We start from the raw sequence: 14,668 nt of genomic DNA, 5'->3' as shown, positions 1-14,668 counted from the left end.
CAAAGCCTAGCCTATAATAAATAATATTTTAGCATCCAGATACGTAGCGAATATGTAAACATTTGGATTCGTGCCGAATAAGAGAGCATTAGTTTCACCTTAAATTAATTAGTTTTTGGATTTAAGTTTTTATAGCCCAAATGCATAGCCTTAACTTTAGAGGATTTGTTGTGGAGAGAAACTAATATCCGTGTTTATAATGTTTGTAAACATTTTGCTTTATAGGCATTTTAGCCTACATTAGGCCTATTTCTGAATGTAATAATAAAATGCGACGTGAGCCTATAGCCTACGCGATTTAGGCTGTTTTTTTTTTTTACTCTCAAAACGCAATCTTATACAAGTAGCATTTTTTTAACAATGCAGCAAACATTTTTAATCTTAAAAAATACTTTAATGTCTTTAAAGTGTTAATAGATTTTTTATTTTATTTAGTAGCCTACATTTGGCCAAAATGCTGTATTGGCTGTGACTATGCACAGCGGGTTAAGATACCAGATTTTTTTTCCCTTTTCTTTTTTAAAAAGAAATTTGTTTTTAAATAATAACGTTATTAACCGGTATTTATTCTTCTCGAACCGGTTTCGGAACGGTAATAATACAGAGGAACGCAGGAACAGAAACGTTAAAATATCGATTCTGCTCGGAGTGAACTGTTTGAAATTTTTTTTTCTGTTTTCAATCCCTGATTTTAAATATATTACTTTTTTACTAAGGTAGGAACTGATCTAATTACTAAATGAATGAAGAAATAGTGAATATAATTTAAATTGGTAACATGCCCAGTGGAAATGGCTGTGGATCTTTATCAGACTGATTAGGTACTGCTGTCTGTGTAGTTATAAGCTCACCTTCCCATAGATGTCATGCACTGTGATATGGACAAAAATGGATGCCTCTGTCATTCCTTCCAAATAAACGTGTCTATATCCTGCAGGAGTGGAAAAGAGGAGGAATGATTGAAAATGGGATGGAAGAAAGGCATTTGCATTTGTGAGAACATTCAGAGAGTAAATGCAACTACAAAAAAAAAAACAGGAAGAAAGACATGGTGTCATAGCTTTAGCACAGAAGCATGTCTTCCTTCGGTGAGACCGTGTGAGGGCAGAGAGAGTTCAGCAGCAGACGTGTCCAAAGGCAGCACCTCAGGCCTCCATTAATATAATGACATGCTTCACATGACACCACTCCGAGACACAGGGACCTGCTGCTATCACACTTTACATGCTATTTACTAATGACCCTTAGTTCTTTAGCTCTTCATCTCAGTTTATCTCAGTCTCCTCATGGTCTTTTTTTGTCTTTTTAATCGGATTATATCAGTTATTTAATCAGCTGATAATGTGACACTTAACATACATAGCTGTTTCTTAAACTACAGGCACTTTTATGTCCCATGGCTGAATTTATTACACCAGTTTTGGAATTTTGTTACATGAAGGTTAAAATAAATAAATAAACGTATTATATAAAAATAATTCATTAATATCTATATAATTGGATTATATAATATATAATAATGTTTCATAAAGTACAACAAACAAATAATTAAGCCATTATATATATGTATAAAAATAACTAATTAAAATGTATATAATTGATTTATATAATGTACAATATATTTTTACACAAACAGCAACCAACATGATTGTGATGATGATGAAAGGTAAATATCAATTGTGAACAGAAAATGTTATTTTCATTCAACTGCAATATTGGCACAATGTGAAAATATTTTGTAATTAATTATATTATACAATTTTAACATTATTTATTGATTCAGAAAAAAACAAAAATAACAGTTCCGAAAAAAAAAAAGATTGCATGTATATCTACTGATGGACATTTTTAGTGGACAAATTAAATACACTATTGTATTTGAAACGTGTTGAAACCGTTTAATTTCATTTAAAGGTCCACAGGTCCAAAAGTACCGATAGTTGAAGAGACACCCACAAATAGAATTTCTCATACCTGGCATAAGACTGCTGAAAGCTACGGTTCTCTGGCCCACAAAGTCTCGTCCAATGGGGTCATGATCCCAAACCAAGAAGCGTACTAGAGCCACCTCGGGCATGTGAAGTGTGAAAGACAGAGTCTCTTCCCACACAGGGTTAAATCCTGCATTAACGATCACACAAAAAGTTAACAAGTGTTAATGCCCCAAAACTGTATTTCTGTTCAAATAAATTCAACAAATCCCTGGACACATGAGAACAAAGCTGTACCATTATCATCCACAACTCTGGTTTGTTCTTTACAGCAGTCCACCGGAAGACCAATAATCTCCACTTCAACGAAGGGATCAATGATCTATGGATGAAGTCCACGAACGTCAAATGTATTAACTGCATTTCAACTCTGAATCCGATTGGAAATGTACTCTTAGGTGTCACCTGCTTACCTCACCACGGTCTCCCAGCATTGAATCGGGAGGTTTGGGCAGCTGCTGTCCACTAATGATTTTTATCACCAACTGTTTCTTCGGATTTGCAGGAAGCGGATCATCATTCAGTGGGTTGAAGGAGCCTGGAATAGATTTTCAGAGTCCAACACAATACCTAGAGTAACTGAAGAATTACTTGACACTTAAGTGTTAAGTAATTCTTACAGTTAAGTCTTTAGTGACAGAGTGGTATACATATTGTGATGTACCAGTGTTTTGAATGCACAAGTGTACCTTTACACATTGGGCCAGGTTTGAGCACATAGCCACTGACTCCATTCACCATGAACTTGGCTCTGTTCAGCTGCATCATACGGCCATCAGTCTGGTAGTTTAAAGCCACTGTCAGTTTAAAAAAAAAAAAAAAACCTTCATTCTATTTTCCAAAACTTTATTACCTTACTTTTTAGTCCATTTTTCTTTATTTCCTTCGATCTTTCCATCCTTCCTTCATTTATTCAGGATTTTGTTTTTCAACCAAATAATTCCATGTATTTATTCAGCTGTGTAAAGCTAAATAAACGGTATGGCTAACAAACTATGAGGTTTTATCATGGACTGGTAAACATTTTATTAAATAAACAATCAGGGGGCAGAACTCAGCTGTGGCTCCACAAGTTCCAATTTACTCTTGTTTATTGGACCCTTATGATGGCACACACACACACATCTGCATTTGCTTCTGCATCACCTTTTGCATCTTTTTCTGTCTTGGTCCTGGTTTAATTTCTGATTTACTTTATGTTTTCACCCTCTTTCTTCTTGTCTATATAATTCATCACTGCTTCTTTTCTGTTAGCTGCTTCATCATTCACACTCAAAATGCTTAAAATTGTATGAAAAAAAAAGAAATAGTATTATGTAAAATGAACACTGAGTTATATATTATATTTCTACAATAGATCAGAACAAACTGAGACAGACTAAATCCAGAAAAACTGTAGCAACGTCTCCAAGATGCTTCAAGAAACCTACCTGCAAAGCTACCTGAAAAACTATGTGCAAGTGCACCTATTGGGCAAAAGCTGCTTTAAACGCAAAGGATGCTCACACCAAATGTTTAATTTAGTTAATAGAAGTTAATTGATAACGCAAATCTATTCATGACATTATTTTTGACAGCATCCTCAAAGGATGCAATGTTTAATTTAGTTAATAGAAGTTAATTGATAACGCAAATCTATTCATGACATTATTTTTGACAGCATCCTCATTTTACAGCATTTTTACACAAGTGCCTAAAACTTTAACAGTACTGTAGCTTTGCAAGTAGGTTTCTTGAAGCATCTTGGAGATGTTACCACAGTTCTTCTGGATTTAGTCTGTCTCAGTTTGTTACGTTTCTTTATGTAATTCCAGACAGACTGGATGATGATCAGATCAGATCTCTGTGAATAGCACTGGCTGTTGTCAGACTCACTGGATTATTACAATTAATGGCAAAATTAATGTTTGGAAATAAACTGATTTTTCCTACTGACACTACAGCAAAAGAAAACTATTTTTTTAGCTGGTGAAAATACCAGTGTTCTAATAATTTTGGCCACCACTGTAAATTATAGAAATGCAAAACTAATGCACTTTCACTAATAGGCTCTGACTTTTGCACCACACTGTATGTGTGTTTGTGTATGTAAAGGCTCTGTCACTCTCTCATGAATAGTGCTTGTGTGTGCATGTGAAAAGTGCATATGTGCATTTTCTTACATGACTTGCACAAGTGGGCCAACCTGTCAATTTGTCTGCACAACCAAGACCCAGATGGTATGCGCAGCAGGGAACATACAGTATGGCATTACAGAGGGGACTGCTAAAACACACAGCATGTGCGCATACACTGACAAAGTAGGGTCAGAGGGTCAACTGGGTCATAGCTGCATTTGGCAATTTTGATTTTATGGATCTAAATTTTTACACACCATACCAGTTAGTGAGCTTACAAAAATCACTGAAACTAATTTGAAATTGAACTGCACAAGTTTCTTTATGGATGGATCCTGAATATGCATAACAGAATGCTTGTCGCTTAGACAAGTGTACCCACTGTCATATAAGATACATAATAAAATGAAATGTTTAGCACATTAATATTGATATTTGTTTTTTGTAAGCATTCTGTGATATACTCTACAATAATGACTGTTTGTCAATATACAAAGTGTATGAATGAGGGAGACAATTCATTCTCTTTGAAAATATGCATGGGCAAAAAAATATGAAGATTTTTTTATGTATGCATCTTTGTATCTATGTGAATTTCATGAATGTTTGGACGTCTGTGTGTCATTCTTCACCTAGTTGGCATCCCACATTCCAGTACGTCTGTGGGTTAAAGTTACTGGAGTCGATCCGGTAGGCAGAGGGATAGATCCGAGAGAGCTGTCGTTGGTTGAAAGTCAAGAAGCGCTCAGATCGATGGTGCAAGGGGTGCTGAGCTCGTGTCTCACTAAACGACAGAACATTATAGGGCGATCCTGAGAAAGAAGGTGCAAGAAAGCTTGGGTTAGATGCATGTTCTTGAAACAGCCTTTGCTGGAAAATGGAAATTGGTGGGTTGACATCATTCACGGCATATTTTTATAGTGAAAGCTATTTTTTAAACATCTATATTGCAAAGCCTTGACAGCAGGGATCAATAATCAGATATGGTAGAATAGGAAAATTTCTCACCCTCATCTAAACACTCCTGAGAGGCCACAGAGTTGGTGAGCACCACCAGATCTGATAGATCTCTACTCAGCTTTATCGTTTTCCTTCTCCTTCCACCTCTACAAAGAGACACAGCAAAATATAGGCAGTTTGTGAAACATCTGGCTATTAGATGTAATGGCATGCTCCAGGTCAGATACACAGTACAAAGATAAGAAGGAACGGTGACTAAAGAAATAGCTTATTTTACAGGAAATTACATCAAAGACCAACACAACAGAGATACAACCTTAATGGATAAAAACAAACACAAATGGACTACAAGTACATAAAAAGAACAATGTTCTGCAAAAATCATTTTATTAATCAGTATAGAATTAAAAATGTAATACGGTTTACATCAAACTATTAAGCAGCACTATGACTTTCAACACTGATAATGATAAGAAATGTTTCTTGAGCAACAAATTAGCATATTACAATGATTTCTGAAGAATCATGTGACACTGAAAACTGCAGTAATGGCTGCTGAATTTTCAGCATTGCAATCACAGGAATAAATTACATGTTATATATTCAAATAGAAAACAGGTATTTTAAGTTGTCATAATATTTCACAATATTTACTGCATTTTTATTCAAATAAATGCAGCTTTGGTGAGCATAACAAAACATTAAAAAAATCTTACCAACCCCAAACTGCTCTCAAATATACTATAAACAAATGAAAATGTACTCATAACTGATTATTGAATGCATCTTAAAACACTTCACATGCAGTTTGAAATGTTTGAAATGCAAATATTAGCTCAAACGCTAACAGCATCATGTTTAATCATTCACTGCATCCTTACTGCACATGTATGTCTAGACTAGGAAATCAGTGTGAAAATAAAGATAAGAAAAGCCCCTTGCAGAGTGATGGTTTCATTACAAATGACTTTCCTCATGGTGTTAATGTAGCCCATTAAGCATGCAAATGATGGCAAATTCTCATTAACATAAGACGCTAACAATCTCTTCATGACTGCCATATTATGAGGTGAATTTACGAAACAGTTGTACCACATGTTTGCGATTATTTCAATGCATTTCAATGTAAACCTTTTCAGCACAAACTCGCCTGCAATGCAAATTAGGCTCATTATACAGTAGATCGTAGTGACTTATTAAAAAAACTCAGGTCTATTTGCCAATTAACGCGGGTGGTAATTAGAATTGTATATGTTTTTACACCTTTTCTAGCAATCATGGTAGCAATAATCATTAAATAATGATGAAATGAAGAACTGATTCAAAAGTCTGAATCGCAGTGGTGGAGTGATACCTTTTGTTAACATAGTGCCCTGTGCTTGTCCCTCTTCAGAAAATGTTTCTAAAGCACCAAATCAGCATATTAGAATGATTTCTGAAGTATCACGTGACACTGAAGACTTGAGCAATGGCTGCTGAAAAAAAATCAGCTTTGCCATCGTTACTGGTTAATTGTAAATGAGGTATTTAGAAAATTCTAAAATGAAATGTAAAAAGCAATCTAATAATTTAAAAACCATCAAAAAAGCTGACATAAATACAGTCACACCTGTTAAACTGTCCACCTGATGGCTCCTGCTGCCCGTCATCGTCTGTCTCAACACTCTGACATTTCAGCCTTGATTTGGAGTGCCTCTGTGGAAACACACACAAACGCACAGCAAGCTAAATAAGTGCATGGAGCGAATGTTTACTCCTTTGCTTTGGATGGGAGGTAATGAAATTCCTCCTACACACAACAGAGAGGAATAGAATAGCTCTGGCCTGTTTTAAAGGGCATACTTAACATAACCACATGAGTCTGTGTGTAAGCAAGGATTAATACATGTCAGACGTGACTAGTGTCCCAATCATGTAACTTTTTTAGGGCCACGAGGAGCCGTGTATAACTGCTAGAGTAATTACAGGCTTTTGGCTCATTAACGAACAAAAGAAGAACCTTTGAGACCTCATAAACACACATGCAAAGACAAATGTCGAGAGTGGGAGGAAATATCATGCGCAAACGAGAGGCGTGCCTGCCTGCTTCCTGTAGCAATGACAGAGAAGACAGATGCGATCTACAGGAGACGAGAAACCGCAACATAACTCTGACAGCCCTGATTGCATTTTAATACAAAATCAATAAAGTTTAGACAGCCCAATACAATAGCTGACGATCAAACTTATGGTGATGCGACCGCAAGCCTTGTTTACTCACTTCATTGATTTGCTATTGCGGTGTTGAATTACATACCAACCAGATACAATATACGAGATGGAGATTAATAATGTGTTCAGCGAGTTTTTATGCACAGGACGAAACATGAGAATGCCTGAGAATGAGCTCAGAGCTGTCATTATCCGTGTATACAATCATATGTGATCTTGAGGGATAAATCGATATCAGATATCAAGTCAACAGGTGTGTTTAACCAATGTATGAATTCAGTAAATATATGCTTAAAATAAAAGAGACTCAAAAGTATATTTGCCTGCTGGCACTGTTCTGAGAGCAGCAATGAGCACTATGAGCACAAATATCAGCGTATTAAAATAACCAGGTTTCCTCATTTACATGCACATCAGTAACCTGACAACGCAAGTAAGCTGTGTTTACATGACTTTATTAATAAATCAGGTTAATTCCCTTTAGTGACGTCAAAATATAAACATTTGCGTATCTGACTGCAAGTACTCCATGTGTTTGTCAGTTGTGATGTTAAATAAAGCTTGTAACATGAGAGCGTGAAACTTACAGCTCATATTATCCTCTCATGTAGTTATAAATGCAGCGTTTTGACTGAACCACTTCTACTTCTGCTGCACGAGATGAGAACATTAATCATTTTCATGTCATGAAAGAGTCTGCTTTTGTGATATATTTCCTTCTTTCTTTACTGCAAAATGTTTGCTCTGTCTAGATGCGCTTAAATCTGCACTAATGATGCATTCCTGTCACGTATCACATAGCCGACAGAAAGCGGGTTATTGCGTTTACATGCCGCGCGAAATCGTGGTAAGAGGCAAAAAACTACCTGTGTCGACCAGTTTATGCTTACACCGTTTATGACCTTACTCTGATAAAAAAAAAAAAAACGGGTTACCGTGTTTATATGACAATGGCTTATTAAGCATAATCGGTTTAAGAACGTGCATGTAAACATACTCAAAGTCTATCAGATAACTGATTAGAAGGACTGAAACATCTTTATGATCTGTTCCATGCTTTTATCAATCAATAGCGATTGTTCTTTAAATCTCTCTGCCTCTGGATAGCAAAAAGTACACATTTGTGTAACATTTGAGACTGCAGACACACAAAGATGACAGGAAACAGGATAGTCCTGATTCTGCAACAGAGACAGAGAAAATGGAGAAAGAGAAGGAAAGAAAGAGCGAGAGAGAGGGAGAAAGACAGAAAAAGATTGTCTTTATTCTGACCTTGTGTTTCAGGTTGCTAATGAAGGAGCGGCTCTGGGATTTCTTCATTCCATCTTTGGAATTCTGGAAGACACACACACAATATATTATAATAATTTCACAGATAATAAAAAAATGCATAGTACACAAAATGAGATGTTTAACAAAATGTCTAAGCTGCTATTTAGTTGTTTAAAAAAAAGTAGATTGTGACCAGGGTCTGTCAAAGCTTCAAAAAGGACAAAAAACATCATAAATGGCATAAAAGTGCTCCATATGACTCATGGACCAGGGTCGTATCCGACCATTTTGGTGCCCTACATTATTCCCTATTGGTTCATATTGATTTTTGTTTTTTAAAATACTAATTGCAAGATGTTTTGAATAAAAATACATTTACATTGAAATAAGTAATGCATTTAAATAATGCATTTACATTTAAATAAATAATGAAAGATGTATTGTTGAATGGAAGAAAAAGAAGTTTTGCAACATTCTGTGGATTAAATAAAATTAAGTAAATTAAATTAATAAATTAACAAATTTAAGGGAAAAAAAAAGCTTTGGTTGTGGAAATCATTACTAGTTTACTAAATCATGCATTATATTGCTGATGCTGTCATTCATTTAAAAATTATATAATTTCAGTAAACACTAAATAATTGTATTTCTGATAACATTTGAATATATATATATATATATATACTAATTTTAAATAGTATATAAAAATTTGTATACAAAATATTAGTATATAAAAATATATAAAATTAGTACATTAAAATACTTTCAAAATGATATATGATTTGCTGGAATCGGACGAAAAATGACTGAGCTACACCTGTTTGAAGTCGACGAAGTCAGCAAAGTCAGTTCTGAGAAAAATCAAGTTGAAGTTTTCTGAAGGTTTCAAAGCAAAATCACCTAGCAACATTGCATTGTTTCATCCACTTCCTTTCTTAATATTAATTACTATATTAATAATCACAATATAGGCATTTATATTTTATTTTATCCTTGTTATTAAAATAAGAGCAAATGCACAAAAATCAACAACAGTAGAACAAATATAAGAAAGAAACAAATAGGCCTAGTCCATTACTTTTTCATTTTACATCTAAACAAAAGCATTCAAGTAAGAAAAACAAATAATCAAATTTAAAAATCACTTCAGTGTGTTCATTACAAATACACTGACTATTAAAACTACAAAAGCAGTTCAATCAAGAGCAGCTATCTTTTCTTTTATTGTTTGATAAAAAATTAGTGTGTTCACACTCAAAATTAGACATTCCGTGCATTCTGACTCATTTTGCCAGCACGGGTCACAAATTATTTGCTAAAATGCAGGGGGTGTTGGGGTGCTCATTGGCGCCCTCTTGGCACCCCAGTCAACCATCTTGTCTGCCTATGACAGAGGTTCTCAACTCTGGCCCTCGAGATCCACTTTTGAAGTCGACGAAGTCAGCAAAGTCAGTTCTGAGAAAAATCAAGTTGAAGTTTTCTGAAGGTTTCAAAGCAAAATCACCTAGCAACATTGCATTGTTTCATCCACTTCCTTTCTTAATATTAATTACTATATTAATAATCACAATATAGGCATTTATATTTTATTTTATCCTTGTTATTAAAATAAGAGCAAATGCACAAAAATCAACAACAGTAGAACAAATATAAGAAAGAAACAAATAGGCCTAGTCCATTACTTTTTCATTTTACATCTAAACAAAAGCATTCAAGTAAGAAAAACAAATAATCAAATTTAAAAATCACTTCAGTGTGTTCATTACAAATACACTGACTATTAAAACTACAAAAGCAGTTCAATCAAGAGCAGCTATCTTTTCTTTTATTGTTTGATAAAAAATTAGTGTGTTCACACTCAAAATTAGACATTCCGTGCATTCTGACTCATTTTGCCAGCACGGGTCACAAATTATTTGCTAAAATGCAGGGGGTGTTGGGGTGCTCATTGGCGCCCTCTTGGCACCCCAGTCAACCATCTTGTCTGCCTATGACAGAGGTTCTCAACTCTGGCCCTCGAGATCCACTTTCCTGCAGAGTTTAGCTCCAACCTTGATCAAACTCACCTGCCTGCAACTTTCTAGCAATCCTGGAGACCTTGATTAGCTTGTTCAGGTGTGTTTGATTAGGGTTGGAGTGAAAATATGCAGTAAATTGGACCTCGAGGGCGAGAGTTGAGGACCCCTGGCCTATGCCTAGAAACGCCCTTGCCATTGACTATATTCCAAGTCCTTAAAAAAACAATATCCGTTCAATATCCGTAATTCATTCCCAGTTATGATTGAACTGTTTCTTTAAAAGGTATCTAATTCTAACACAAAGACTTGAGTGTCAAAATCTGTTCAAATAAGTATTTGTGGACACGCGGTCAGAGATGCATAAAATTAACACAACATTGATTTAAAATCATCTCCAGACAGACTCTTAATTTCTGCGCTCACTCAAACAGCTCTCAGGTTTTTTTTTTTCATAAATATTATGCAGGAACACAGGAGGGGAGAGAAAATCCCTCTGTCCGTTACAAACGGCACATCAAAATGAATGTTTAGAGAGTGCAAAGTCTAATAATAGGGCAAGAAAAGAGGCTGAACGAATGCTAATTAAGGGATGCTCCATGTCTTTTTCTGGATTGCAAGACTAATGTGTGCGCAGTGATTAGGTATTCTAATTCTTCCATTTTCTTTCTTTCATTCTTTAGAGCTGCCTATTTCAGTAGGGGCTGAAATGGGTTTGTATCTTGTTGTTTTAAGTGCTGCTTCATGCAACATTATATCTTTACACAGAATTTGGAGACCACACAGACTTCAGAATGTAGAATCACAGTTAGAGCTACTTTACCTTGCGCAGGTTTCTTTGGATGCCCTCATGGGTGGCACGGAGCAGCGCTCGGATAGAGAAACTGTCCGTGTCCTCTTTGTCCCCGATTTGAGACTCTTTCATCAGTGAGTCTAGTTTCTTCCTGATGTGGGACTCCACCTGCTGCTGACTGGACCCATTGGACTGAAATTCAGTAAGTAGAGTGTCAAAATCTGCAGTTTATAAGTAATCTTTTTAAGAGCATAATAAAGAAAATAGCATATATTATTTCTAGGAAGAACTTCGCAAAGCAAACTTAAGATATAAACTTCTTAACTGCCTTAATAAATCAGATTTACAGAACAGAAACTCTATCTTGCATCAAGCTTGATACAAACTTTTCTCTTTCCTTTTTTCCTCAAAAAATTTGTTTATGTTGCTTCATAAAACCCTTGATAAACAGGTTTATAGATCATTTTCAATGTGTTTTCGAATGACTATGACAAAAACAGGCTCAACACTGAAACTTTTCTTCCATGTACACTTTTGCTATGCAGAAAAATGATGCTTACCCTTGTGAAAAATAAGTATTTTTAAAACTACTGAATGTGAACTTTTAGTATACTTCAAATCATCGAAGTACTGCAAACCACTTAAGTTTACTTAAAAGTAATCACTCAGCTGCACTTTTTAATAATGTCCAATATTTAAATCATTATGTTCTAATAATCTTTTGTCGTGCTGTAAAGTCTGACCTCTGACTAACATTCTAAAGCAAAGTAAAGTATTTCATTTTAGTTTACCATAAATGCATTCAGCTGTTCACCTTAATCATATTACAAAGACAATACCTGTAATTATGAAATTACATATAAATATGTACTTACAGTCCTTACTTTTAATTTAATGGCATTTAAAATCCAACTCTCTGAAAACATAACATTCAGTTGCATTTTCTAAAGTATAATTTCCTTAATAAGTACTCTTTTTTTTTAAAGTACTCAATTTTTTACAGGGGTACACATGCAATATGAATTCTGTAACTTTTTATTATGAGTACCAAAATAAATATGCACTGCTTGCACGGTGTGAAAGAGGCCTAATCGATGTGTGTTCTCTCTCTCTTAATTTCAATGGCTATTCATGAGTCATTTTATAAAAAATCAAAGCCTGGCATACTGATCTGAGAGAGCAATAAAGGATGAGTTCTAAGTATTATAAAAGCCAATTATGCAAATAAGAGGTTCAGTTCTGTTTTTTGTTTGAACGGGAAAATTTAAAATCTGTCCTCAGAAAAAGCAGCCATAATGGCCCTCAACATACAGCAGAGGCAGTGTGTTTCTTGCATTTCCTGACACATTTAAGTAGGCATGTAATGAGATGAAGCATAAAAAACTTTAAATTGGCTCAAAAGACTGACTTGTCTGAGTGGATCATTAAACATGAATTACTCCTAACAAAGCAACATGAATATTTTGCAAGGATACATAAAAATGCTATTAAAGCATTCTTCATTAAAGAAGACAAAAAATTCTTACATAGGAAACCAATTTGTTATTAATAAATGAGTCTGGGAAAAATAAATGAATGTGTTAAATATCCAGCATCAAAATCTGGACAAAATCGCTGGACTGATTGTAAAGGAGACTCTGTTAATGGCAGCGCTGCTGGATGGATCTTTTGGCAAATGGCCAAGTTGTCACACAAAGACTTTCCGCTGCCTATATAGAGGTGTTTCCACACAAACAGAAGCTCGCCAGGGGTTCGGGCTGTGATTGATCGGCTTTTAGAGACTGACACCAACAGCTCACTGTGAGCCAGAATGGTGTGAGGAAGCAGCCAGACAAAATACTGGCTGCATCAAAACTGAGAGATTTTCATAGAAGCAGAGAGAGATGCAGAGGAGGTGATAACGTGTGAAAAAGAAGGTGGCATAGCAACACATGGAAAAAGGGAAACAACAGCTTGAGTAGTGGAAAAGTGAAAAACATAACATTTAAAAGTGCAGCATGATCTTATTTGTAATTTTAATAAGGTATTTGTGTAGTTGCATTTTGTACATTTGGATTGACACTGATACATACAATATCAATGTACAGACAGATTAGAAATGTTTACTACTTATCTGGACGCAAAATGATAGAGGAGTGCCACACATAAGGATTTTTTATTATATACTCTTCTACATATAAATAAATAATTAGTTTTAGTAAAGGGTTTTATTGAACAGGTTTCTCCATTATTTAATCCTGAATGACAGTCCTATTATAGGACTGTGTCAGAGCAGTGCAGCGATACTGTAAAGTTGTAAAACGTTAACATTGATATTTTGATGTTCAAAATATGAATGAAATCACTCTGCTGGGTGTGTATAAATATGTGTGTGCTCAATCCTGATCGGTGTGTGTTACAGTCTTACCATGCTATTCTTCAGCTTGAAGTCATCTTCAATCTCATCAGCACTGTCGTCATCAGACACCTCACCCTCTTCAGCATCTGCAGACAAGTACAGAGGAAGACGCTTCCCCTATAGACAAGAAAAGATGAATGCTTCCATAATCCTTTCTTACAGTATTTGTCAGCAAACAACCCCATTATTGAGTGTTAGATAGTGTTTCACATCTCTTTAAACTATCGACAGCACCTTAGAGCCCGTTTGTGTTGACACAGCACCTCAGATATTGATACTAGAATTGAATCCATACTAATGACTGCTGGCCACAGGTGAAAGAGAAGTGTAGTATGCAGTCTTACGGCCAATGAAAAAACATTTTCTTTAAAAAAAAAAGCCTGAAATGTAATGTTTTATTTTAGTTTTGAGTTAGTAACCCTGTCATTTCATTCCTGATAAGATAGACAACTCACTTTCACCTGTAATGGGTGAAAGTGAGAACCTAAGTTTAGGTTTCCACATTAAACCTAAAACTCCAAACACAGACACTTGTCTCCTCCTTGTCTGTCGGTCTCTCTCACAAACACATTTGTGTGAGGGCTAGTGGGAAATAAGAGTTGCTGGTGGAGGGACAAGTTGGAGGGAAAATCAATCCCCATGCTTTTGACCTCCAGAGTTTGCAGGAACACAGGATGAGTGCTCTCGTCTGGCGGAGGGAGCTGACATATGGGCTTACATTTCTGCCACAATTCTGCGCGCGAAAGACCATATTTTGAGCACACAAAAGTGCATTTTGCACGCGCGCGATCTGAGTTTGTGGAGAAAATGTTCGTTTCACAAAGAAAAAAGTCTTTCGAGTGCACGGAAATTAATTTTGCATTTAAAATATGTTTTTGGATGTGTGCAGACCTTCTCTTTTGCGCGTGCAA

The 14,668-nt window shown here is 35.5% G+C and overlaps 1 protein-coding gene across 1 annotated transcript in view; it reads right to left on the bottom strand.

Annotated features, from left to right (window-relative positions):
• Window positions 1-851: 851 nt before the first annotated feature.
• The window catches only part of LOC107711761 (1-phosphatidylinositol 4,5-bisphosphate phosphodiesterase eta-1-like), a gene marked incomplete at its 3' end in the record, with an annotated part of 86,721 nt that continues 72,904 nt past the window's right edge, over window positions 852-14,668 (bottom strand). Inside the window, exons 11-21 of the mRNA XM_016516809.1 lie at window positions 13,767-13,874; window positions 11,390-11,551; window positions 8,552-8,614; window positions 6,678-6,763; window positions 5,117-5,214; window positions 4,741-4,920; window positions 2,681-2,788; window positions 2,405-2,529; window positions 2,229-2,313; window positions 1,975-2,121; window positions 852-931 (exon numbers count right to left, since the gene is read on the bottom strand). Coding sequence (XP_016372295.1) covers window positions 852-931; window positions 1,975-2,121; window positions 2,229-2,313; window positions 2,405-2,529; window positions 2,681-2,788; window positions 4,741-4,920; window positions 5,117-5,214; window positions 6,678-6,763; window positions 8,552-8,614; window positions 11,390-11,551; window positions 13,767-13,874 — 1,242 coding nt within the window. The remainder of the gene's footprint in view (window positions 932-1,974; window positions 2,122-2,228; window positions 2,314-2,404; window positions 2,530-2,680; window positions 2,789-4,740; window positions 4,921-5,116; window positions 5,215-6,677; window positions 6,764-8,551; window positions 8,615-11,389; window positions 11,552-13,766; window positions 13,875-14,668) is intronic.

This window comes from Sinocyclocheilus rhinocerous, unplaced genomic scaffold (genome assembly GCF_001515625.1).
Source record: "Sinocyclocheilus rhinocerous isolate Xijiao unplaced genomic scaffold, SAMN03320098_v1.1 scaffold778, whole genome shotgun sequence".
Classification (NCBI taxonomy): domain Eukaryota; kingdom Metazoa; phylum Chordata; class Actinopteri; order Cypriniformes; family Cyprinidae; genus Sinocyclocheilus; species Sinocyclocheilus rhinocerous.
This window is presented reverse-complemented; position numbering and strand designations above follow the sequence as displayed.